The 27980-nt window shown below is 45.6% G+C and overlaps 2 protein-coding genes across 4 annotated transcripts in view; both read left to right on the top strand.

Moving 5' to 3' along the window:
* Positions 1 to 27980, top strand: part of rigi (RNA sensor RIG-I) — a 159659-nt gene that overhangs the window by 23542 nt on the left and 108137 nt on the right. The gene's annotated exons all lie outside the window — the stretch shown is intronic.
* LOC139268925 (E3 ubiquitin-protein ligase Topors-like) overlaps positions 1 to 27980 on the top strand; it is a 44255-nt gene that overhangs the window by 10827 nt on the left and 5448 nt on the right. The window contains exon 2 of one of the 2 annotated variants that reach the window (XR_011594135.1): positions 2180 to 5591. Coding sequence is in view for 1 of the 2 variants with exons in the window: in XM_070887782.1 (XP_070743883.1) it covers positions 2180 to 5335 (3156 nt within the window). In the remaining variant the exon portion in view is untranslated. Of the gene's footprint in view, positions 1 to 2179; positions 5938 to 27980 lie in introns of those variants that run through there. The other variant, XM_070887782.1, reaches the window with a different exon arrangement.

Here is a 27980-nt window from a genome sequence, read left to right as displayed (position 1 = left end):
TGGATAGAGAAACAGAGTTAACGTTTTATGTCGATAACCTTCCGTCAGAACTAGAAAAAATTAGAGATGCAACAGGTTTTTAAGCAAGTGGAGGTGCAGGAAAAGGAGGGAAGGGAGAAAAGAACAAAAGGGAAGGTCTGTCATGGGATGGAAGGCAGAAGAGATTGAGACAAAAGGGATGATGGTGCAAGGCAAAAAATGGTAACAGGACAAGTTAGGAAATAAATTAGTCTAGATAGGGTGTAAATGGAAATGACAGTATCATTAATAGATGCCATGGAAAAGAAAAAAAATAGGGGCAGAAGTTATGGTTTGAAATTGTTGAATTCGCTGTTGAGTCCAGAAGGTTGTAAAGTGCCTAAACGAAAGATGAGATGCTGTTCCTCGAGCTTGCGTTGAGCTTCATTAGACAGAACTGTTTCAGACTCAACATCAAGTTAAACAATTTCAAACCATAACCTCTGCCCCTGTTTTTTTTCTTTTTTTCCTCTTTCCCATGGCATCTGTTGATGATTCTGTCATCTCCATTTACACCCTATCTAGACTCATGACTTGTCCCATTACCATCTCCTTTTGCATTGCACCATCATCCTTTTTGTGTCTCAATCTTTTCTGCCTTCTATCCTATCACAGATCGTCCCTTTTGTTATTCCACCCCCCCTTTCCCTGCCCCTACATTTGCTTTAAAATCTGTCACATCTCTTTTAACTTTTTCCAGTTCTGACGAAGGGTCATCGACCTGAAACGTTAACTCTTTTTCTCTCTCCACAGATGCTGCCTGACCTGCTGATCTGTGCTGGTGTTTATGCTCCACATGAGCCTCCTGCCACCCTACTTCATCTCACCTCATCAGCATAACCTTCTATCCCTTTCTCCCTCATATGTTTAACTAGCTCCCCCGTAAATGCATCTATGCCATTTGCCTCAACCACTCCAAGGTCCATGTTCTCACCGCTCTGAGTAAAGAAGTTTCTCCTGTATTCCTTATTGGATTTATTAGTGACTGCCTTATATTTATGACCCCTAGTTTTGGTCACTCCCATAAGGAGAAACATCTACGTCTACTCTTTCAAATCCTCTATCAGGTCACCTCTCAGCCGCCTTCTGGAGAAAAGAGCCCCAGCCTGTTCAATCTTTTCTTTTGTGTATAAACCTCTCAGCTCTGACATCATCAATGTCGATCCTTTTTGCACCTTCTCCAGTGCCTCTAGATTCTTTTTATAACATGGATATACTCCTTAACTATCCCACGCTGCAGATGCGGGTGTCCTACAATGGTACATTTGAGAAATGCTGCCGAGCAAAGTGTTATCCAGCTGGTGCTGTCCAATTGCTTTACAAAGCAGATGCACTCTAGATCAGCAAGGTTCCACCTGTAAATTAAAAGAGAGACTGAATTGCATTTACATAGCACCTTTCACGGCCACCAGTCGTCCCAAGGTGCTTTACAGCCAATGAAGTACATTTGGAGTATGGTCACTGTTGTAATGTGCGAAACGCGACAGTCAATTTGTGCACAGCAAGCTCCCACAAACAGCAATGTGATAATAACCAGATCATCTGTTTGTTATGTTGATTGAGGGATAAATATTGGCCAGGACATGGGAGATAACTCCCCTGCTCTTCTTCAAAATAGTACCATGGGATCTTTTATATTCACCTGAGAGCAGGTGGGGCCTTGGTTTAATGTCTCATCCGAAAGATGGCACCTCCGACAGTGCAGCACTCCTTCAGCACTGCACTGGGAGTGTCAGCTTAGACTTATGTGCTCAAGTCCCTGAGCAATACGTTGTACTCTGGCCATATATTTTAAGCCAAATCCTTGTTCTATTGTCATATTTAAAAATGAGATATGAGGTGGCACAAAGTGGTTGTGCTTGTGTTGGCACCTGTAGTTCCTGACAAAGTAAGCTTGGTATGTTAACATTGGTTTGGTTTCAGGTACTCCCCAGGGGGAGGGTAAACTCGAAAGCAAGTCACCCCAGGCCCCAGGTCATGAGCCTCCTGGCTATAGAGTGGCAGAGGCCTGGGATCCGATTTCCAGCTTATCTGTACTACACATGGATAACTTCAGTGGATTTTACAGGGCGGGTTGGGGCGAACGTGACATCTTTCCTCAGTCTTTATTTTTGTATGGGTTCAAGAGTACTTCATTGGGATTTTTACTTTTGGTTTTCAGATGATGGCGTCTGCTACAGAAGAGTTGAACGCGGAGAAGCAATTTTCGCCAGAAGCTGAAAGCAGCAAAATCGGCCCTGGCGTGCGGGCCGAGGCTTCGCCAGATGCCAAATGCCCCATCTGCCTGGACCGCTTTGACAACATGTCTTACATCGACCGCTGCTTCCACAAGTTCTGCTTCCGCTGCATCCAGGAGTGGGCTCGCAACAAGGCTGAGTGCCCCCTGTGCAAGCAGCCCTTCCACTCCATCTTCCACAGCGTGCGGGCTGAGAATGACTTCCAGGAGTATGTGCTGAAGGTGGCGGAAAACAGCTTGGGCTCGGCGGCGGCGGGCAGCCCGCGGTTCCGCTACCGCACCACGCTGACCCGGGAGCGTCGCGCGGGGGCCATCCAGGCCGGGCTGCTGCCCGAGAGCGGGGTGGTGTTTGAGGGCCTGGGGCAAGGGCGGGGGGGTGGGCGCAGCATGCGTCGGCTGATGGTGCGGCGGCTGGGTGGCGGGCGGCGGGCCCAGTCCGAGGAGCGGGCCCGGGAGCAGGAGATGCTGAGCTTCCGGCGGGAGCTGTACCGGGCGGGGATGCGGGTGAGGGGGGTGCGGGACGGCGGCCGCAGCCGGGACATCTCGGCCGGCTTCTTCCGCCGCAACGCCGCCTGCCTGCACCGCCTGGTGCCCTGGCTGAGGCGGGAGCTGCGCGTCCTGCTAGGCTCGCACGGCTCGGTGCTCAGCATCGTGCAGCACATCGTGCTCTCCAACCTGGTGCGCCACGACCTGGAAGGCCTGGCCTTCCAACGGGAGCTGCGGCCCTTCCTGCTCGGACGCACCGAGCACTTCCTGCACGAGTTCGCCAGCTTCGCCCGGGCGCCCTTCAACATGGACACCTACGACCAACGGGCCGAGTACGACTGTCCGGCCCCGCCCCCTCCTCCTCCTCCTGTCCCGCCCCACGGAGGAGAGAGTGACTCGGATCTCTCAGTGATCGCCATCTCGCCCGACAGCGCCCAGCACCGGGCCGGAGCCAGAAGCTCTCCCCACCCTCTCGAGTCGCCCCTGCCCCTCAGCCAGGCAGCCTGGGACGATGAAACACCTGGCCCTTCCTACTCGCTGGCCGAGGCCTTGGAACCGGGGGACTCCTCGCCCGATCAGACCCCCGAAGAGGCACTGCAGCCACCTCCCCCGCTGCCACAAGCTGCCTCCTTGCTGGCCGCGCCCATAAAGACCGACCCCGGCACCAAGGAAGAGGCCTTGACCCGCTCGGCCGAAGACTGCCTGATCATTGGCTACGTGAAGCCCCTGGCCGAGAGGACGCCCGAGCTCATCGAGCTGAGTTCTGACTCCGAGCTCTCCCTCCAGCTCACCAGCACCGAGGCCGTGAGCCAGCCGGTCCACATTCAATTTCACGGCTCCAGCACCAGCGACTGGTCCTCCTCCACCGCCAGGTCCTCCTCCTCTGCCTCTGCCAGGTCGTCCCTGTCCAGGGACCACTGGGAAAGGAAGAAAGCCAAACGGAAAAAGAGCTCTCGGTCAAAAAGGGAGAAGCGCCATGGTCACAAGAAAAGCTCCTGTTCTGGGGGCAGCACCACTTCCTCGGGTAGGCACAGAGCAAGGAGGCCAAGCAGGGCACACGGCGATTCCAGGGATCGATTCAGAGTCCCATCTGAAAGCAGAGACAAGCGTGATCTCAGGAGACATGAGCGCTCAAGCAGCAGGGACAGGACCATGGTGACTTACTCTTACAACAGAGGCGAACATCAAGCCAAAGACTGTAGCCGCAGAAGCCGTAGAGATCGATCTTCATCAAGAGAGAGGGCCAGGTCGGGCAGCACTCAAACCCGAGACAGGAGGAGGTCGAGGAACCGAGAGAGAGCGTCGTCCACACGAAGTCGGACGAGGTCGCAGAACAGCGACAGCGTGGTTTGCAGGCACCGAGCTAGATCACGCTCTTGGAGCAGAGACTATGCGACCGTGAGAGACCAGAGAAGGTCCAGAAGTAGGGAGAGGACTTACAGCTATATGAGGGAATACCAAGAAAGAAACAGGGGCTTTTCGTATCAGTGGGAAAGATACAGTTACCATAGTAGGACAAACGATGGCCATGATTCTGTAACTGGAACCAGAACTCACCACAGGAGAAGGTCGCCATGTTCAGATTATAGAATTCGATCTAGCTCCGATAGTACAAGCTTCAGAAGCCCAAGTAGCCATAGGGAAGATGTCTATTACCAATACAGAAGTTACCAATCAAGAAGCCCGTCCAGTACCAGGTCTAGAACTACTTCTGGTAGGACTGATAAGGGGCGGCATGAGAAGCCCGGGGGCAAAAGAAAATATAAAACTCACTATTTGGAAAGTTCATCTGTCAAAGAGAGCAAAAGTGCAAGCTTGCAGATTACTAATTTATCATCAGAGATTCACGTGATGCCCAGAAAGGAGGGCAGCTCTCCCGGCCCTCTTTCGCAGTGCAGCAACAACTCTAAAAGTGGCTCTGCATTATTTGAGAATGCGTTAGGCAGTGAGCCAAAGTCGAAAAAGCACAAAGAGAAGAAAAGGAGTTCAAGTGTGGAAATAGTGTACGAGGGGAAGGCAACCGAAGCTAGCAGGCGCCATAAGAAAAAGAAGAAACACAAAAAGAAACACAAAAAGGAAAAAAGCAACGAAAGGACAGAGGAAGCCTGTCTCTCCCCCCTGGTTATAACCATTGAAAGTGATAGCGACGATGTGATTGTTACAAGCATGGAATGTAACAACAGCACTGTAGGCACAACCACTAACCCACTTGAGAGTAACAGCTTTGAACTTGTTGAGAAATGCGTTCTTGAGACTGAGGCTGCTCGGGATCTTCCCCACGCAGCAGCTAATATTTTCTTCGGGCACACAAGCACAGAATCCTTGGATGTGTGCGGGCTCTCCACAGATTCTGATCGTAGTCCTCCAAATCCAAACAACCATACTCGCCTTGGCCCAGAAGGCGTAAATCCAGTGACCGACGCTGGCTATCATCGGAATTTTAAGGGGGAGGAGCAAGACCACGGACAACGCTGTCCTTCGCCAAGAACAGGCCTGCCCAAAAACTCTTCAGACAGACCGCCTTTAATATTGAAAATCCCAAAGAGGTTCATTAATGGTGCCAATCTGTTTAACCGATCAACGGAAAATGCATGAAAGTAATTTCCCAAAATGAAACTAGGTTTGAAATTGGAAATCGCTCCTTCCCCTGCCCCCCCCCCGCCAAACCCCAGGGAATTTTATTAAATTGTACAGTAGCACCAAAAGCGGATTACAAAGAGTGGTCATCAAGCTGGCATCATATGTACAGATTTGTTTCAAAGAAATAAACAAAAAGAATTCCTGTGACCAGGCTGCTAACACTGTGCAGATCAATCGTGCGTGCAGGTGCTGCTTTACGTTGATCAAGAAGGTATAGATTCCTATGCTGAATCTGCACATTGGAAATGTTATAACTATAGTGTATTAAGGTCGGACTATTATGCTGCCGTGAGAAGTTATGTGGGTTTATCTATTCAAACACGTTACAAGTTTCTTTTCATCTGATTTTTATCATTGCCAAAGGACATCATACAAACTTGTGTGTTAACTGCTCCGGGCTGTCAATAATCACATAAAATGCAGGCGGGATTACTCGGAGAGATTAAAGGCACTTACACTTCTGTAAATAATCATACTTGAAAGTTCATAAATAGTTGCCAAATACATAGATCAACCAAACTGGCAGCTGGGGTTGGCAATAAAGTTTTTAAAAATCATTTTATGAGAATAGTTTTGATAACGTGTTCAATTTTTCTGATGAAACTTGTGCTCTTGTGAGAGATGTTGCCATTGGACATGAAAGCCTCCCTTAATGGCAGTACTGGATGCAAACGTGAACGAAATGTAAACTGCTTAAGTCAGGCGCCACCAGCAATTGCAAATCAATGTGGTAGCACACTGGTAGCAGTTGTGTTCCTTGTCCTTAGGAGTTGGTTTCTGCCATTTTTGCACAGTATGATTTCCACTAGCTTTGCAAAAAAAACTAATTGTTGTAGATTTCTGTCACCCTGCTTAAAACTTCCAGCAAACTAGAAAGATTTGTTGTGATGGTAGAAGGTGGGGTTATTTGGATAGTCTTAAAATGTTCTACTTCTAGGTCAATATTTCTGATGTACATGATAATTCTCTGTTGCAGATAACAAGCAGTTTAAAAAAAACATACATATATATAATATATATATATTTTTATATATATAATATATATATATTTTTATATATATTATATATATATATTTTTATATATATTATATATATATATTTTTATATATATTATATATATATATTTATATATATAATATATATATATATATTTTTTTTTATATATATATATGTGTGTGTGTTGGTTTTCTGTATTTGAGGAATTTGTGAGGGGCCATTGTGAAATCTTAAGAGCTCTGAGATAAAACCACCAGCAATTTAGTTAAAGATAGTCAAACTGAAATTTGATCAAATGATTCACCCTATTTATAATTGATTGGCTGCATGTCTCCCTACATTACAACAGAGTACACTTCAAAAGTACTTCGACTGTAATGCACTTTGGGACGTCCCAAGGTCATGAAAGGTTCTATATAAACGTGAGTTTTCTTCCTCGTTTCATTCCCATGTAAACTGGCTGATGGATTATTCCTAATAGATGAATGAAAGTGTCCAGATCCCTATTTACAAGTGTCACAGGTTTATGCAAATGCTTTACTAAATTTACTAATTTTGAGAGAAATTGAATGAAAATGGGAGTCTCCAGGATAAATATAATTTATGATGGGGGCTATGAGATATGCTTGCTGTAGGAAGTATAATCGATGGGGCAGTGTTCTAGAATAGAATTATAGAATAGTACAAAACAGAAGGAGACCGTTCGGCCCATTGAGTCTGCGCTGACTCTTTTGAAGAGCAATCCAGTTAGTCCCACTCCCTGGCTCTTTCCCCATATCCCTGCAATTTTTTCTCAAAGTATTTATCTAATTCCCTTTTGAAGGCTACTATTGAATCTATCCACCACCCTATCAGGCAGTGTATTCTAAATCCTAACCACTTGTTACATTAAAAAGTTTTTCCTCGTGTCGCCTCTTTTTTTGCCAATCACCTTAACTCTCTATTTCGCGACCCTTCAGCCATTGGAAACCATTTCTCTTTATTTACTCTATCTAAATCCTTTATAATTTTAAACACCTCTATCAAATCTCTTAGTTATGAAAATTGTTGGATAATAAGTTGAATGAGAGTCCGATGGCCTTAGAGAAGGGTAGAGGAACTCACATAGACAAATAATAGTATGGGATTAGCAAGGGTTTGTGGATAGTACTAGACTTAGTAATTGATTTTTCATTGGTCAGTGAAATGGACATACAAGCACTGGACCTCAAGCAAGTCTTTGGTGTTTTGAGTTGGGGATCGGTGCACCCAGATCCAGGCGTTGCAAAGGAAGCAGCTATTGCAGGAAACCAACAAAATAGGGATGTTGGATGGACAACGGTTGTAAAAAGTAGTGAGGAAGGTAAGAAAGTCTGCTAAATTACCACTGGGAGTGATCATAATAAACATACCAAGCACTCCAATAATGTTGGATAAAACTACCACATGGAGTGGTTGAGGTGAAAGCATGGATGTTTTTAATGTCAAGCTAGATAAGTATGTGAAGGAGAAAGGAATAGAAGGATAGGGTGAGATGAAGTAGCATGTGTCGAGGCTCATGTGGAGCATAAACATACAGATACTGAGTGTTAGCTGAGGCTCAGTGGGTCGCAGTGAGTCAGAAGATTGTGGGTTCAAGTGCCACTCCAGGGATTCAAGCACAAAAATCTAAGCTGACATTCCAAGGGAGTGCTGCACTGTTGGAGGTGCTGTCTTTCGGATGAGCCATTAAACCGAGGCCCCATCTGCGCGCTCAGGTGGACGTAAAAGATGGCTCTATTTCAAAGAAAAGCAGGGGAGTTATCCCCGGTGTCCTGGATAATATCCCTCAAGCAACATAGTTTATCTGGTCATTATCACCTTGCTGTTTGTGGGAATTTGTTGTGTGCAAATTGCTGCTGCCCCTTTTTCTACGTTACAACACTGATTACACTTCAAAAGTATTTAATTGGCTGTAAAGCACATTGAGATGTCCGGTGATCATGAAAGATGCTTATATAAACGCAAGTCTTTCTTTAGTCCAGTTGGGCCAAATGGCCTGTTTCTCCGCTGTACAATTCTGTGTAATTTTCTATATAAAATCAGGTAATAGAACATAGCTGGGACAAAAATGCAGACTGACTGGCACAAGGAGGTATAGTTGTAGGGGACTCCTTGCTCTGGAAGGTGGGTATACACGTGTTTCTGAAAGGCAACACCTATAAGATGGTGAGTTGTGTACCTGGACCTAGAGCAGTGCACACTGAAGAAGATTTGGAAAGAATACAGAAGGGACAAGGATGGCATCTCCTCATGGGGTAAATGACATATGTGAGGTTTGCCTCAAAATACAAAGATAGTGGATGCAAAATAATGTTCTCTGGTCTTCTTCCCATGTTTGGAATTATATAGAATTAACAGCCCATTTGGCTAGTGTTTATGCTCCACACGAGCCTCCTCCCACACTATCTACTTCATCTCAGCATATCCTTTTCCTTTCTCCCTCACGTGTTTATCCAGCCTCCCTTAAATTGAATCTGCTTCCACCACCCTTTCAGGCAGTGTATTCAGCTCTGGTCATAACAACTCTGCGTAAAAAAAAAAAAAAAAAATTTTCTGCATGCCATCTCTGGTTCTGTTGCCAAACAAATCAGTCCCCTCTGGGTTACCAACCCTTCTGCCTTTGGAAACCGTTTATTTACCCTATCAAAACCCTTCCATTATTTTGAACACCTATATCAAATCTCCTCTTAACCTTCTTTGCTCTAAGGAAGTGATTTAAAAAAAAAAGGTATGTGAAAACAGGCAGATTATTTTAGTGGGTGACTTCAATCAACTAAATATAAATTTGTGAATAACCCAATTGATTCAGAGTTCAAGTTGGTAAACATAAAGCGAGACTGCTTCATGATCCAGGGGTTGAGAGGTGGTGATTGTAAGGTAGAGCTGGGTGTCGTCGGCGTACATGTGGAACCTGACGGGTTTTAGGATGGTGTCAGCTAGGTGCAGCATGTAGATGAGAAATAGGAGGGGGCCAAGGAAAGATCCTTGGGGGACTCCAGAGGTAACGGAGCGGGGAAGAAAAACCATTGCAGGAGATTCCCTGGTTACAAAGGAAAATAAGGAGGAAAACCTGATTCGACATGTCTTGCAAGAAAAAAACGAAGTTGTTGATCAGGATCGATATTGGAGCTCGCAGAAACATGTTAAAAGGGTGGTTAGCGGACATGGGAGAAACACGAGTAAGAATTTCTTTCAGTGCTAGAACAGTAACATGGCAGTCTGAGGCAAGAGTCCTAAACATGGGATTAAGAATGAGCACAAAATAGTTGATACGCTAAATGTCTGCTTCATCCAGGTATTCACTATGGAGGACAAAATTATCTATGTTCGAACGAAAACAGCCTAAATATTTCAAGTCAAGAGTGCTTTCAACTGAGCCAAGTCTATACGTTGGCAATGCAAGTTTGATAGAATTTACAGCACAGGAACAAGCCATTTGGCTCAACAGGTCTATGCCAGTGTTTATGCTCCTCACAAGCATCCCAACCCTAATTTATCTCACCATATCCTTATTACTTTCTCCCTCGTATACTTATCTAACTCTCCCTTAAATGCATCTATACCATTAACCTTAACCAATCCATGTGGTAGCAAGTACCACATTCTAATCACTGAGTAAATAAGTTTCTCCTGAATTCCTTATTGGATTTATTAATAACTCATATTTATGGCACTTAGTTTTGGACTCTTTCCCCCACACAAGTGAAAACATCGCTATGTTCAAGTTGGCTCCATTTTTTTTTAAGCGGTTCATATACTATATTTGAATCAATATATCAAAAATAACAACATGCCAACAAAGGGCATCGTGAACTGTGATTTCAAGATACATCCATTATTCTTCAAAACACAGGCTGGCTGTCAGTTACTTTGTTGAGGAAATAGAGTACACAAGTTTGGCTAAGGATGAAGAAATCTTGTGGTGGATTGCCTATGATTGTTAGATTTACGTCTCCAACTCTTGCTGTTTTAACTTTTCTCTACAGGATTCTTTTTTCCCCCCAACGTGATCTACTCTATCTCCCATTTTATAAATTGGGTGTTCTGTCTTTACCAACCCTTCTGTAGCCCACTAATTCCCAAGCGCAGGTTTTTTTGTATCTGCAGCAAATTGGTTAAGTTTGGCCATCAAGATTTTATTTATTGAAACATGACTAACCACTCTGCTCCCACTTCTTAGCAACAATGTTAGCAATAATATTGGGGAGGCAGATGCCTTGGGTTATAGCATCTGCTGTTTTTTTTCAGATTAAAGTTAATTGTAATGCTCGAGGAACAGGAGGAGGCCATTCAATCAGATCATGGCTGATCTCTATCCTAATTCCATCTACCCATCTTGGTTCCGTAATGCTCAAATATCCTTTAACAAAAATCTTTCCATCTCAGTTTTGAAATTTTCAATTGACCCCCAGCTTCAACAGCTTTCTGAGGGAGTGTTCCACATTTCCATGGTCCTTTCTGACATCACCCCAGCTCTAATTTTAAGGTTATAACTCCCTTGTTTTGGACTCTCCATCGGAGGAAATATACTACTCTCTGTATACTACCAAATTCGTTTAATCATAAACACTTTGATTACAACAACTTGTATTTATATAGCACCTTTAACGTAGTAAAACATCGCAAGGCACTTTATAAGTCTCACAATTTGACATCGAGCCACATAAGGAAAAATTTGGGCAGGTGACCAAAAGCTTGGTCAAAGAGGTAGATTTTAAGGAGTGTCTTAAAACCTATCCACGCAAGGGATTTGAAAATAAGGATGACAATTTTGAAATTGAGAAATTGCAACAACTTGCATTTATATGGCACCTATAATGTAGTAAATTGTCCCAGGGTGCTTCACAGAAGCGTTACCAACCAAAAGTTGACCCCGAACCACATAAGGAGATATTGTGGTCAGCGGCTTCCTGCAAGCGGATGCCTCCAATGAAGCTTTTACGAAAGTACCGGGTGGTCCCAGAGGAACATATACTTGCGCTCCGAGGCCTCCTTTCACAGCCCAAAGTATGGGCTCACACATCCCATGAATATAAGTGCAATCTGGGATCACCAATGAACATGGAGTATTCTCATTGATAATGGGAGCTCAGAGCTCCCATTACTATCCATGGGGATACCCACAGAAACAACACTATAAATAAAACATTTTTAAAACACCTCACATATTTAAAATCAATTGTATTTAATTAAAGGTGTAACTAATTGCACTAGAAAATGCTCTGATTGGCTCTCCATGATCACAGGACCTGACTACTGATTGGTCCCCTTGGAGGAGAAGCCACATCCAGAAGTTTCTTTGGAACGTGCAGTTGGACCCGCCCAAGTTCTGAGTGACTTTGCAAAGTGTAATTCGAGCCATTCTGACATCAGACTCCAGACAGGACAGAACTTCCCAACCCAGCCCAAGTTCCTTACCACCACCCCCAGCCCAAGTTTCTGACTCCTTCAGCCCGAGTTCCTGACCCCCATCCCAGCCTAAACTTACCCCCCGCCATAGATGGTGCATTGTGTGTGAGTCATAGAAAATAGGTGCAACAGCAGGCCATTCGGCCTTTCGAGCCTGCACCGCCATTCAATATGATCATGGCTGATCATGCAACTTCAGTACCCCACTCCCGCTTTCTTTCCATATCCCCTGATCCCCTTAGCTATAAGGGCCACATCTAACTCCCTCTTGAATTTATTCAACGAACTGGACTCCACAACTTTGTGGTAGAGAATTCCACAGGCTCACCACTCTTTGGGTGAAAAAGTTTCTCCTCATCTCGGTCCTATATGGCTTACCCCTTATCCTTAGACTGTGGCCCCTGGTTCTGGACTTCCCCAACATCGGGAACATTCTTCCTGCATCTAACCTGTCCAGTCCCATCATAATTGTATATGTTTCTATGAGATCCCCTCTCATTCTTCTAAATTCAAGTGAGTATAAGCCTAGCCGATCCAGTCTGTCTTCATATGTCAGTCCTGCCATCCCAGCAATTAGTCTGGTGAACCTTCGCTGCACTCCCTCAATAGCAAGCAAGTCCTTCCTCAGATTAGGAGACCAAAACTGCACACAATACTCAAGGTGTGGTCACACCAAGGCCCTGTACAACTGTAGTAAGACCTCCCTGCTCCTATACTCAAATCCTCTCTCTATGAAGGCCAGCACGCCATTTGCTTTCTATACTGCCTGCTGTACCTGCATGCCTACCTTCAGTGACTGATGTACCATGACACCCAGGTCTCTTTGCAACTCCCCTTTTACTAATCTGTCACCATTCAGATAATCTACCTTCCTGTTTTTGCCACCGAAGTGGATAACCTCACATTTATCCACATTATACTGCATCTGCCATGCATTTGCCCATTCACCTAACCTATCCAAGTCACCCTGCAGCCTCTTGGCATCCTCCTCACAGCTCACACTGCCACCCAGTTTGGTGTGATCTGCAAACTTGGAGATATTACCTTCAATTCCTTCATCTAAATCAGCAATATATATTGTAAATAGCGGCACTCCACTAGTCACTGCCTGCCATTCTGAAAAGGACCCGCTTATTCCCACTCTTTGCTTCCTGTCTGCCAACCAGTTTTCTATCCACGTTAATACATTACCCCCAATACCATGTGCCTTAATTTTGCACACTTAATCCCTTTTGAAGTCCAAATACACCACATCCACTGGTTGTCCCTTATCCACTCCTCAAAAAACGTTACTTCCTCAAAAAACGCGAAGATTTGTCAAGCATGATTTCCCTTTCATAAATCCATGTTGACTTTGACCGATCCTGTTACTGCTTTCCAAATGTGCTGCTATTTCATCTTTAATAATTGATTCCAACATTTTCCCCACTAATGTCAGGCTAACCGGTCTATAATTACCCATTTTCTCTCTCCCTCCTTTCTTAAAACGTGGTGTTACATTAGCTACCCCCCAGTCCATAGGAACTGATCCAGAGTCCATGGAATTCTGGAAAATGACCACCAATGCATCTACTATTTCTAGGGCCACTTCCTTAAGTACTCTGGGATGCAGACTATCAGGCCCTGGGGATTTATCGGCCTTTAGTCCCATCAGTTTCCCTAACACCATTTCCTGACTAATAAGGATTTCCCTCAGTTCCTCCTTCCCGCTAGACCCTCGGTCCCCTAGTATTTTCGGGAGGATATTGGTTCAATTGGTCTGCCATTTCCTTGTTCCCCATTATGAATTCACCTGATTCTGACTGCAAGGGGCCTACATTAGTCTTCACTAATCTTTTTCTCTTCACATATCTATAGAAGCTTTTGCAGTCAGTTTTTATGTTCCCTGCAAGCTTACTCTCATACTCTATTTTCCCCCTCCTAATTAGACCCTTAGTCCTCCTCTGCTGAATTCTAAATTTATCCTGGTCCCCAGGTTTGCTGCTTTTTTTGGCTAATTTATATGCCTCTTCCTTGGATTTAACACTATCCCTAATTTCCCTTGTTGGCCACGGTTGCGCCACCTTCCCTGTTTTATTTTTATGCCAGACAGGGATGTACAATAGTTGTAATTCATCCATGTGATCTTTAAATGTCTGCCATTGCCTATCCACCATCAACCCTTTAAGTATCATTCGCCAGTCTATCCTAGCCAATTCACGTCTCATCCCATCACAGTTTCCTTTCTTTTAGTTCAGGACCCTAGTCTTGGAGTTAACTGTGTCGCTCTCCATCTTAATGAAGAATTCTACCATATTATGGTGACTCTTCCCTATGGGGCCACGCACGACCAGATTGCTAATTAATCCTCTTTTATTACACAAGACTCCGTCTACGATGACCTGCTCTCTAGTTGGTTCCTCGACATATTGGTCTAGAAAACCATCCCTTATGCACTCCAGGAAATCCTCTCCACAGTATTGCTACCAGTTTGGTTAGCCCAATCAATATGTATGTTAAAGTCACCCATGATAACTGCTGTACCCTTATTGCACGCATCCCTAATTTCCTGTTTGATGCCATCCCCAACCTCCCTACTACTGTTTGGTCTGTACACAACCCCAGCTAATGTATTCTGCCCTTTGGTGTTTTGCAGCTCTACCCATATAGATTCCACATCATCCAAGCTAATATCCTTCCTTACTATTGCATTAGCTTCCTCTTTAACCATTAACGCTACCCCACCTCCTTTTCCTTCCTGTCTATCCTTCCTGAATATTGAATACCCCTGGATGTTGAGTTCCCAGCCTTGGTTACCCTGGAGCCAACGACAGTAATCATGGGGGATTTTAACCTACATATCGATTGGTCAAATCAAATTGCACGGGGTAGCCTTGAGGAGGAATTCATAGAATGTATACGGGATTGTTTCTTAGAACAGTATGTTACAGAACCTACAAGGGAGTAAGCTATCTTAGATCTGGTCCTGTGTAATGAGCCAGGAATAATAAACGATCTCCTGGTAAAAGATCCTCTCTGAATGAGTGATCACAGTATGGTTGAATTTGTAACACAGATCGAGGGTGAGGAAGTCTCAAACGAGCGTACTATGCTTAAACAAAGGGGACTACAGTGGGATAAGGGCAGAGTTGGCTAAAGTAGACTGGGAATACAGACTAAACGGTGGCACAATTGAGGAACAGTAGAGGACTTTTAAGGAGCTCTTTCATAGTGCTCAACAAAAATATATTCCAGTGAAAAAGGGCGGTAAGAGAAGGGATAACCAGCCGTGGATAACCAAGGAAATAAAGGAGAGTATCAAATTAAAAACCAATGCGTATAAGGTGGCCAAGGTTAGTGGGAAACTAGAAGATTGGGAAAATTTTAAACGACAGCAAAGAATGACTAACAAAGCAATAAAGAAAGGAAAGATAGATTACGAAAGTAAACTTGCGCAAAACATAAAAACAGATAGTAAAAGCTTTTACCGATATATAAAACGGAAAAGAGTGACTAAAGTAAATGTTGGTCCCTTAGAAGATGAGAAGGGGGATTTAATAATGGGAAATGTGGAAATGGCTGAGATCTTAAACAATTATTTTGCTTCGGTCTTCACAGTGGAAGACACAAAAACCATGCCAAAAATTGCTGGTCACGGGAATGTGGGAAGGGAGGACCTTGAGACAATCACTAACACTAGGGGGGTACTGCTGGATAGGCTAATGGATCTCAAGGTAGACAAGTCCCCTGGTCCTGATGAAATGCATCCCAGGGTATTAAAAGAGATGGCGGAAGTTATAAGATGCATTCATTATAATCTACCAAAATTCTCTGGATTCTGGGGAGGTACCATTGGATTGGAAAGCAGCTAATGTAACGCCTCTGTTTAAAAAGGGGGGCAGACAAAAGGCAGGTAACTATAGGCCGGTTAGTTTAACATCTGTAGTGGGGAAAATGCTTGAAGCTATCAATAAGGAAGAAAAAGCGGGACATCTAGATAGGAATAGTGCAATCAAGCAGACGCAATATGGATTCATGAAGGGGAAATCATGTTTAACTAATTTACTGGAATTCTTTGAGGATAAAACGAGCATGGTGGATAGAGGTGTACCGATGGATGTGGTGTATTTAGATTTCCAAAAGGCATTTGATAAGGTGCCACAAAAGGTTACTGCAGAAGATAAAGGTACGTGGAGTCAGAGGAAATGTATTAGCATGGATAAAGAATTGGCTGGCTAACATAAAGCAGAGAGTCGGGATAAATGGGTCCTTTTCGGGTTGGAAATCGGTGGTTAGTGGTGTGCCACAGGGATCGGTGCTGGGACCACAACTGCTTACAATATACATAGATGAACTGGAAGAGGGGACAGAGTGTAGTGTAACAAAATTTGCAGATGACACAAAGATTAGTGGGAAAGCGGGTTTGTAGAGGACAGAGAGAGGCTGCACAGAGATTTAGATAGGTTAAGCGAATGGGCTAAGTTTTGGCAGATGGAATAAAATGTTGGAAAATGTGAGGTCATCCACCTTGGGGGGGGGGGGGGGGAGGAGGGAAACAGTCAAAGGGAATATTATTTGAATGGGGAGAAATGACAACATGCTGCGGTGCAGAGGGACCTGGGGGTCCTTGTGCATGAAACTCTTTTGGAGTCCTTGTGCATGAAACTCTTTTTGGAGTTCACCTGCAAAAACATAAAACATTAAACGGTGCCACCCGACCTGGGTGACACTCCAGACATTTACAAGGCCCTTTTTTTTTTCCCCCCCTTTTTTTTTTGTGTTTTTCTTTTCTTTTTTTTTTGGGCACTAAAATCACAATTTTCCCCAGTGCCCCCTATAAAAGGGAAGGGGGACACTAAAAGCACCGGCAATTAAAACAAATTAAACTTAAAAACGTAAAATCAAATTAAAATTTGGTTGCCGGGCGTGATGATGCACTCCAGTCTCCTTGTGCATGAATCCCAAAAAGTTAGTTTGCAGGTGCAGCAGGTTATCGGGAAGGCGAATGGAATGTTGGCCATCATTGCGAAAGGGATGGAGTACAAAAGCGGGGAGGTCCTGCTGCAATTGTACAGGGTATTGGTGAGGCCGCACCTGGAGTACAGCGTGCAGTTTTGGTCACCTTACTTAAGGAAAGATATACTAGCTTTGGAGGGGGTACAGAAACTATTCACTAGGCTGATTCCAGAGATGAGGGGGTTACCTTATGATGATAGGTTGAGTAGACTGGGTCTTTACTCGTTGGAGTTCAGAAGGATGAGGGGTGATCTTATCGAAACATTTAAAATAATGAAAGGGATAGACAAGATAGAGGCAGAGAGGTTGTTTCCACTGGTCGGGGAGACTAGAGCTAGGGGGCACAGCCTCAAAATACGGGGGAGCCAATTTAAAACCGAGTGGAGAAGGAATTTCTTCTCCCAGAGGGTTTGAATCTGTGGAATTCTCTGCCCAGGGAAGCAGTTGAGGCTAGCTCATTGAATGTATTCAAATCACAGATAGATAGATTTTTAACCAATACGGGAATTAAGGGTTATGGGGAGTGGGCGGGGAATTCTAGACCGGTCAGCCTGACATCGGCAGTGGGTAAAATGATGGAATCAATTATTAAGGATATCATAGCTGCGCACTTGGAAAGAGGTGACATGATAGGTCCAAGTCAGCATGGATTTGTGAAAGGGAAATCATGCTTGACAAATCTTCTGGAAACATCCTCAAAAAATTTCAGTAGAGTGGACAAGGGAGAACCAGTTGATGTGGTGTATTTGGACTTTCAGAAGGCTTTCTACAAGGTCCCACACAAGAGATTAATGTGCAAAGTTAAAGCACATGGGATTGGGGGTAGTGTGCTGACGTGGATTGAGAACTGGTTGGCAGACAGGAAGCAGAGAGTTGGAGTAAATGGGTACTTTTCAGAATGGCAGGCAGTGACTAGTGGGGTACCGCAAGGTTCTGTGCTGGGGCCCCAGCTGTTTACACTGTACATTAATGATTTAGACGAGGGGATTAAATGTAGTATCTCCAAATTTGCAGATGACACTAAGTTGGGTGGCAGTGTGAGCTGCGAGGAGGATGCTATGAGGCTGTGCAGAGTGACTTGGATAGGTTAGGTGAGTGGGCAAATGCATAGCAGATGAAGTATAATGTGGATAAATGTGAGGTTATCCACTTTGGTGGTAAAAACAGAGAGACAGACTATTATCGGAATGGTGACAGATTAGCAAAAGGGGAGGTGCAACGAGACCTGAGTGTCATGGTACATCAGTCATTGAAGGTTGGCATGCAGGTACAGCAGGCGGTTAAGAAAGCAAATGGCATGTTGGCCTTCATAGCGAGGGGATTTGAGTACAGGGACAGGGAGGTATTACTACAGTTGTACAGGGCCTTGGTGAGGCCACACCTGGAGTATTGTGTACAGTTTTGGTCTCCTAACTTGAGGAAGGACATTCTTGCTATTGAGGGAGTGCAGCGAAGGTTCACCAGACTGATTCCTGGTATGGCGGGACTGACATATCAAGAACGACTGGACCAACTGGGCTTGTATTCACTGGAGTTCAGAAGCATGAGAGGGGATCTCATAGAAACGTTTAAAATTCTGATGGGTTTCGACAGGTTAGATGCAGGAAGAATGTTCCCAAAGTTGGGGAAGTCCAGAACCAGGGGTCTCAGGATAAGGGGTAAGCCATTTAGGACCGAGATGAGGAGAAATTTCTTCACCCAGAGAGTGGTGAACCTGTGGAATTCTCTACCACAGAAAGTTGTTGAGGCCAATTCACTAAATATATTCAAAAAGGAGTTAGATGTGGTCCTTACTACTGGGGGGATCAAGGGGTACGGCGAGAAGGCAGGAATGGGGTACTGAAGTTGCATGTTCAGCCATGAACTCATTGAATGGCGGTGCAGGCTCGAAGGGTCGAATGGCCTACTCCTGCACCTATTTTCTATAAGTGGAGCTGAGTCCACGGCCAGATCAGCCATGATCTTGTTGAGTGGCGGAGCAGGCTCGAGGGGCTAGATGGCCTACTCCTGTTCCTAATTCTTATGTTCATATGTTCTCTGTAATCCCAATTTCATTATATCCGTTAACCGCTATCTACACAGTTAATTCGTCCAACTTATTACGAATGCTCCTTACATTGAGACTCAGAGCCTTCAGGCTTGTTTTTTTTTAAAACACTCTTTGTCCTTTTAGAATTATGTTGTAATGTAGTCCTTTTTGATTTGCCCTTGATTTCTCTGCCCTCCACTCTTGCTTTTCTCCTTCCTACCTTTTGCTTCTGCCCCCTTTTTACTTCCCTCTGCCTTCCTGCATAGGTTCCCATCCCCTGTTTTAGTTTAACACTTCCCCAACAGCACTAGCAAACACTCTGCCTAGGACATAGGTTGGGGTCTTGCCCAGGTGCAGACCGTCCGCTTTGTACTGGTCCTACCTCCCCCAGAATTGGTTCCAATGCCCCAGGAATTTGAATCTCTACTTCTTGCACCATTCCTCAAGCCACGTATTCATCTGAACTATCCTGCAATTCCTAGTCCTACTAGCATGTGGCACTGGTAGCAATCCTGAGATTACTACCTTTGAGGTCCTACTTTCTAATTTAACTCCTAGCTCCCTAAATTCAGCTTGTAGGACCTCATTCCGTTTTTTGCCTATATCATTGGTACCTAAATGCATCACGACAGCTGGCTGGTCCCCCTCCAGAATGCGCTGCAGCCGCTCCGAGACATCCTTGATCCTTGCACCAGGGAGGCAACGTACAATTCTGGAGTCTCGTTTGCGGCCGCAGAAACGCCTGTCTGTTCCTCTTACAATGGAATCCCATATGACTATAGCTCTCCCACTCTTTTTCCTGCCCACCTATGCAGCAGAGCCACCCATGGTGCCATGAACTTGGCTGCTGTTGCCTTCCCATGAGTCATCCCCCCCAACAGTACCCACTTCCGGCTTCCTCTATCGTCGGACTGTATACGCGACTGAATCAAGTGCCCATGCGCAGAAGGACACACAAAAAACTAGTACAAATTGTCACTCTGTTTAAATGTTTTGGACAAAAATCTATTTTTTGAATTTTTATTTAAAAATATTTTAATAGGGGTAAAAGTAAACTTACCTTAATGGACAGGGTTTTTAACATAAAAATTAGTGATCAAATTAGATTTTTCTATCTTTTAAAATTCTTACGCTGGTAAAAGTAGGCTATATGCCTGGTTTTTAACCAGACATCAGAGCTTGAAGGACATTCGCTGGGCAAATAATCTAAATCTCTGCGCGCGAATGTCCTTCTCCTGAGGATGCGTGCAATCTGTCAAAATAACAGATCGCAAATGCCGATCTGCGGCACATGCACATCGCGCGCCAAGAACCGGCATTTGTGAGGCTTCTTCAGGTGCGTGTACACATCGTACGCACCCGGAAAGGCTACAGTTTACGGCCCATTAAGACAGGTGACCAAAAGCTTGGTCAAAGAGATAGGTTTTAAGGAATGTCTTCAAGGAGGAGAGAGGTTTAAGGAGGAAATTCTAGAGCTTAGGGCCTGGGCAACTGAAGGGATGGCCGCCAATGGTGGAGCGAAGAAAATTGGGGATGTGCAAGAGGCCCTTAATCTTCTACACTCCATGGAATATAATACAACCTGTCCTCATTATTTAACCCTTATAGGTAAAGAGGCAAAATGACTGAGAAAAATTGTAGTTCTTTTAAAATGAATATCAATATATTACTGCTATTTTAATTGATTTTATACTAGTAGGTAACCCATAATGTTGCTTAAAAGTGGTGATGGGACTGGCTCCAGAGCTTGAGTCACAAGTGCAAGAAGCATGCGTGACTGTTGCGTCTGGTCAGGAGCAAATGAGTAGGCTGATTAGTCATGTCAGGTGGGGTAGGGAGGACTTGTCAGCTCTAGGTACGGTTGCCAACCCGCCAGGATTGGCCTGGAGTCTCCAGGATTGAAGTTTAATCTCCAGGTCACCACTGCAACCCAACATCCAGGAGAAAAATCATAGGGACATTGAAACAAAATGTGGCCTTTTATTTTCCATTTTCTTTGAATGCTTCCGTTTTTTAGTTGTAAAACTCTGGAGATGAGGAAAAGTCTGTTTGACTGATACGCCAAGAATTGTCCAGTTGGGTAATGAAGAGTCTTTTCACTTCCCAATTGGCGGTGCAAAGGCGGTGCACCCCGAGGATGGACGTGTCGGGCGACCAATGTTGGGAGCTGGCAGCAGGGCATTTGGGGGCAGGAATCTCCACAAATACATTCAGCTGGAGTTGGCAACCGTAGCTCTGGGTCTAGTAGTTAATAAACTCTGCAGGAGCAGTAGCGCTGAGTGCAAGCTTTAGCTCTGGATCTGACAGAATAGTTCAGCAATCCAACACCAAAACAATCAGCAGCGTTGGCAGGTCTGAGGAGCAGGTCTTCATGACAGCGCTCATTGTTAAAGTACTGCAATCTGATTGATCCCTACTAAGCATTTAACAGATCTCGTATGATTAACATGCATCAATCAGAAAGCAATGAGCAACTCTACATTCAGAAAGACACACAACAGTCAGAGGGTCATTTTCACTGGGTGCTGCTGGTTGCAGATCTGTTATATACCTCCTCTCCTTGATTTCTGTTACTGTTAATGGAAAGGAAAATTGGAGAGGATGTATTTGATTTTAAAATTCACATCCTTGTTTTCAAATCCCTCCATGACCTCACCACTCCCTATCTCTGTAATCTCTTCCAGCCTTACAACTCTCTCAGATCTCTGCGCTCCTCCAATTCTGGCCTCTTGCGCATTTCTTTAAATCGCTCCACCATTGGCGGTCGCACCTTCAGCTGCTGAGGCACTAAGCTCTGGAATTCCCTTCCCAAACCTTTTGCTTGAAGACGTTCCTTAAAACCTACCACATTGACCAAGGTAGTATCTCCTTATGTGGCTGGGTGTCAAATTTTGTTTGATAACACACCTGTGAGGTTCCTTGTTACGTTTTGCTGCATTAAAGGCAATATAGTGCAGCCAATCCACAATCACAAGTTTTCCACCTACGCCCAAAGTGAATTTCGCCAGACTGTCGTTATTTGACAAGTAACGTCATTTTTGTGAAAAAATAAGAAAAATTTCACCATTTTTAATTGGGTAAGTTTGGCCAAAAAATACCCCCTTTGTTAAAAAATGGTGTTGCTGGAGGAAACGTGTTGGAAAACGCCGTTCTCTCCAACTTTATAGCGAGGCCGATATCGCGAAAAATACAGGGGGAACAAACACCCCCAAAAATTTCAAAAATAAAAATTGAGAAAACACAGCATTAACCAACAGAATCGCAGAATTTTTTTTTAATTCAACTTGCCTTTTTTGTGGATCTTCTTACTGGCATTCTTGAAGCTGCAACGCAAAGTTTTTCAAAACGGTCTTTTGCGAAGCGAGAACGGTGGTACCAAACGACCAAACTTAGGCGGTACTTTTTTTAGATATGGCGTTACTGAAAATGGCGATATTTTGATAATGCCATCCTTAAGGTTTGTGGAATTTTAAGCAGTTTATTTTTAGGACAAAAACTTTGTTTTAACGCTAAAAAATCACATTAAAACGAACAATAGGGTGGTGAAATTCTAGCCCTTAGTGCTGAGAAAGGGGAATGTGTTGATATTATGCACCTCCAGCTCAGATGGTATGCATAGTTAGATACAAAGTGTTGGATGCAATATGTCTCAGTCCCAATCTCAGCAGCAATTACCTACTGCACTAGCGCGGCCGTTTCCACTTACCACACCAGTTCATTGGTAGCCTGTGCGACCGAGACTGCTCATTTAGCGCCAAATTAAAGGTCAATTTCTTTTGTTGCTGTGATGAACTGGGTTGACTAGCCAACCTGTTTTCAGATCACTATCACTAATGAAGTAGTAGTAGAGGCAACTCTCGATTATCCGGGTCCCTCGGGGATTGGACTATGCCGGGTAAACAATTTCTCCGTTAGAGCGAGTTGACATTACAGTTAATGCTTACAGTACTGCAGGTGTGCTCTAAACAACAGCTGTAGCGTATCTTCTAATCCTTGAATTCTAGTCCTCTAGATCTAAAGACCATTAGGCTTATTGATTACTTCCTGTAACTGTTCAAGGAATTTTAATGAATTATGAGAGGCAGTGGACTTGTGTGCGAGCAGGAGCTGAGGCAAGGCAGAGCACTTAAAAGCAAGGTTCAACAGGCAACATTCGAAAGGAACATCAGAGTTTCAAAGTGTCGTCACACACACGGAATTTTAAATGCTGTTACAACAATTTCCCGTTGCATCCATGTGCGGATAATTGAGAGTTGCCTGTACTAGGTAATATAATGGGACTAAAGGCCGGCAAGTCCCCTGGACCTGATGCCTTACATCCTACGGTCTTAAGAAAAGTGACTGCAGAGATAGTGGATACATTGGTTGTAATCTACCAATATTCCTTGGATTCTGGAGCGGTCCCAGCGGATTGAAAAACCACAAATGTAACGCCCCTATTTTTTTTTTAAAAAGAGGCAGACAAAAAGCAGGAAACTATAGACCAGTTAGCCTAACATCTGTCATTGGGAAAATGCTGGAATCCATTATTAAGGAAGCAGTAGCGGGACATTTGGAAAAGCATGATTCAATCAAGTAGAGTCAGCATGGTTTTATGGAAGGGAAATCATGTTTGACAAATTTGCTGGAATTCTTTCAGGATGTAACAAGCAGGGTGTATAAGGGAGAACCAGTGGATGTGGTGTATTTGGATTTCCAGAAGGCATTTGATAAGGTGCCACATAAGAGATTACTGCACAAAATAAAATCTCACGGGGTTGAGGATAATATATTGGCATGGATAGAGAATTGGCGAACTAATAGAAAACAGAGAGTCGAGATAAATGGGTCATTTTCCAGTTGGCAAACATTGACAAGTGGGGTGCCGCAGGAATCAGTGCTGAGTCCTCAACTATTTACAGTCTATATTAATGACTTGGATTGTTTAGTCCTTAACTCTTAAACATAATCACACGAGGCACGTACTGCAGACACAGTCACTCTGTGACCTTCACCTTTATTACCTGGACCAAGGAGTCTTGGCCCTGCGAGGGACCTCCCCTTATATACTTGAATCTCCAGGTAAGGAGTGTCTCCCACAAGTACACCCCCTGTAGTCAAGGTGTGCATTTCTAGGAAGTATGTACAGTATGTAGTGGTTACATGAGGGTTACAATTGTATAAGGGTTACAGTAGTATGCTGGTTACATACATGACATCAACTCCCCCTCACGTCTTTTTGACTCAAAGGTTAAGTCTATCAGGTGGTCGACGCTCTCTCGTGGAGCGCCACAGTTAAGGCTCTGGTGGCTGAGCCTTGGTATGCGTTTCTGTCACCTGAGGTGATTCTGGGCTGGCCGCAGGGACTGTGCATGCTGGTGATTGTCCTTGTTGCTCATCCACTGGCAGTGATGTGGTTGACATCTCATGCTCTTCTTCATGTTCATCGGTGTCTATGCTGAACCTTTTCTTTACTTGGTCCAAGTATTTGCGGCATATCTGCCCATTATTGAGTCATACCACTATGACCCTGTTTCCCTCTTTACCAATTACGGTGCCCTCCAGCCACTTTGGTCCCAATGCATGGTTAAGTACAAATGCCGGATCATCCAGTTCTATACATCTCTCCCTTGAGTTACGATCGTAGCACTCGGTTTGGGACTGGCGCTTGCCCTCAACAATGTCTACCAGGGTTGGGTGGATGAGGGACAGCCACGTTTTGAGTGTACGTTTCATGAGGAGTTCCGGAACTCCCATGAGCGAGTGTGGCCGGGATCTATAGGCCAGCAGGAGGTGTGATAGGCGGTACTGCAGAGAGGGTCCTTGGATGCGGAGCATGCCTTGCTTTATGACTTGGACCGCACGTTCCGCCTGGCCATTGGAAGCCGGCTTGAATGGTGCCGTCCGGACATGTTTGATGCCACTACCCGACATAAACTCCTGGAATACATGGCTGGTGAAACACGGGCCATTGTCGCTGACCAGAATGTCTGGTAAGCCGTGGGTCGCAAAAACCGTGCGCAGGCTCTCCACGGTGATGGATGTCGTGCACGAGTTTAATATGATGCACTCGATCCATTTTGAGTATGCATCGACAATTATTAAGAACGTTTTTCCCATGAACGGGCCCGCATAGTCCACGTGAATGCGTGACCAAAGCTTGGTGGGCCAGGGCCACTGGTTGAGCAGGGCCTCCCTGGGGGCATTGCCCAGCTGGGCACACGTCGTGCACCTGCGAACCCAGTGTTCCAGGTCTGAGTCAATCCCCGGCCACCATACATGTGACCGGGCAATGGCCTTCATTAACACGATGCCAGGGTGCTTGCTGTGGAGTTCCCTGATGAATGCTTCCCTCCCCTTCTGGGGCATGACCACTCAGCTGCCCCATAGCAGGCAGTCGGCTTGGATGGAGAGCTCATCCATCTGTCTCTGAAACGGTCTGACCTCCTCGGGGCACGCCCTGTGCATGGGCGCCCAATCCCCTGTCAGGACACATTTCTTTATCATGGATAGGAGGGGGTCCCTGTTGGTCCAGAGTTTGATCTGGCGGGCTGTGATGGGGGAGCCTGCGGTGTCAAAAGCCTCAACGGCCAAGACCATCTCCGCGCTTTGCTCCGCCGCCCCCTCGGTGGTGGCCGGGGGAAGCCTGCTGAGCACGTTAGCGCAGTTTTCGGTGCAGTCATGGTGTAGTCATACGCAGCCAGCGTGAGAGCCCATCACTGTATGCGAGCTGACGCATTTGCATTGACCGCCTTGCTGTCGGACAACAGAGAAGTTAACGGCTTGTGGTCCGGTTCTAACTCGAACGGTCTGCCGAAAAGGTATTGGTGCATTTTTTTCTCACCATAAATGCAAGCGAGTGCTTCCTTTTCGACCATGCTGTACCCACGCTCTGCCTGGGCGAGCAACCTGGAGGCATAAGCCACCGGTTGGAGTTGTCCGTCTCCATTACCCTGCTGCAACACACACCCAACCCCGTATGATGATGCATCGCATGTTAAAACTAGTTTTTTACAGGGGTCATACAACGTTAACAGTTTGTTGGAACAAAGCAGGTTCCGCGTCCTGTTGAAAGCCCGTTCTTGACAGTCCCCCCAAAACCATTCGCAACCCTTACGCAGGAGCACGTGTAACGGCTCCAACAATGTGCTTAAGTTCGGCAGGAAGTTCCCGAAATAGTTCAAAAGTCCCAGGAACGATTGCAACTCCGATGGGTTGCCGGGCCGGGGCGCACGACGGATCGCCTCCGTTTTGGATTCGGTAGGCCGGATCTCATCTGCGGCAACCCTCCTGCCCAAAAACTCGACCTCTGGGGCCAAAAACACACACTTGGCCGCCTTCAGCTGCAGGCCTACCCGGTCCAGTCGGCATAGCACCTCCTCCAGGTTGTGGAGGTGTTCCTCGGTGTTTCGACCCGTTATTAGGATGTCGTCCTGGAATCCGATTGTGCCGGGAATGGATTTCAGCAAGCTTTCCATGTTTCTCTGAAAGATGCCGGCCGCCAAATCGATGCCAAAAGGACACCTGTTGTAGATGAATAAACCCTTGTGTGTCGTGATAGTGGTCAGAAACTTGGATTCTTCAGCCAGTTCCTGAGTCATGTAGGCCGAAGTGAGGTCCAATGTAGTGAACAGCTTGCCACCTGCCAATGTGGCAAAAAGGTCCTCCGCCCTCGGGAGCGGGTATTGGTCCTGCAGGGACGCCCGGTTGATGCTGGCTTTGTAGTCACCGCAGATCCTAACCGAGCCGTCCGCTTTAAGGACAGGAACAATGGGACTTGCCCGGTCACTGAATTCAACGGGTGAAATTATGCCCTCTCTGAGCAACCTGTCCAGTTCACTCTCTCTTTTCTCACGCATCACGTACGGCACCACTCTGGCTTTGTGGTGCACTGCTCTGGCGTCCGGGGTGATGCGTATAACTACTTTTGTGCCCTTGAACGTTCCGACAACAGGTTGAAACAGTGACCTGAATTTTTGTAGTACCTGTGAGTATGAGCTTCGCTCCACGATAAAATGGCGTGCACATCCCCCCCCCCTCCCCCATTTCCAGTTCATCTTAGCTAGCCAGCTCCTTCCCAAAAGCGCGGGGACCATTTCCCGGAACAATCCAGAGTGGCAGCCGGTTCTGTGACCCATTGTGTGTTACCACCACGTTTGCACTGCCTAGCACTGGAATGATCTCTTGGGCGTACGTCCGTAGCTGCGTATTAATTCGTTCCAGTTTGGACCTGCTAGCTCTGTGTGGCCATAGTTTCTCAAATTGTTGTGTACACATGAGGGACCGGCTAGCTCCCGTGTCGAGCTCCATGCACACCGGAATGCCATTCAGTAAAACTTTCATCATCATGGGTGGCGTTTTGGTGTGTGAGCCGTGGACGTCAGCCACATGAACCCGCTGAACTTCAGCATCCATGGCTTTACTCCAGGTATTCTGCACTGCAAGCCCCTTGCCTCATTCCTCTGTTTCATAGATTAGCCTCGCTACTGGCTGTTTGCAAACCCTAGCCAAATGTCCTCTGGCATTACAATTCCTACAGGTGAACTGCTGAAATTTGCAGCTTTTCGCATAATGTCTGCCCCCGCATCTCCAGCATTGGCTGAGATCATTGTTCACAAAAGGACTGTTAACGGGCATTCCTCTCTGATTGTTCCCTTGGTTGTTTCTAAACACTCCTGATGGTGGGTGTTAATGATCCCCTTGATGACGTGAATTGCCGCTCCCCTCTCCATTGTCCCTGTCGGGGGCCCACCTTAGAGTCGGTTTCAGCTTGGCCAGTTACAAAATGCCTTTGTCTGACTGCTGCAGTTTCAAAATGTCTTTGCCTGACTGCGAGATCTTGAGCTGCATTTATCACGTTAATTCCTTGGTCCATCGCCACGTTGGACCCAGGACTACTCGCGTAAATTAGCTTGGTCTCTTCTTCCCCGGCGATGAAAGTTTAAGCTATCAATGCTGCCCCTTCTAGAGTTAAGTCCTTGGTTTCTATGCGCTTCCTGAAGATCCCGGCATGGCTAATGCCCTCAATGAAAAAATCCCTTAACATCTTTCCCCCCCCCACCCCTGTGCGTGCAGGCGTCTGAGAACTTGAAGACTGGCCAAGCACCGCAAGTCTGCCACGAAGTCAGAGATGTTTTGCCCTTCCCGACGTCTGTGTGTAGAACCAGTGCC

Source organism: Pristiophorus japonicus, chromosome 1 (genome assembly GCF_044704955.1).
Source record: "Pristiophorus japonicus isolate sPriJap1 chromosome 1, sPriJap1.hap1, whole genome shotgun sequence".
Taxonomy (NCBI): Eukaryota; Metazoa; Chordata; class Chondrichthyes; family Pristiophoridae; genus Pristiophorus; species Pristiophorus japonicus.
Note: the sequence above shows the minus strand (reverse complement) of the source record. Positions and strands in the feature narration are given on the sequence as shown.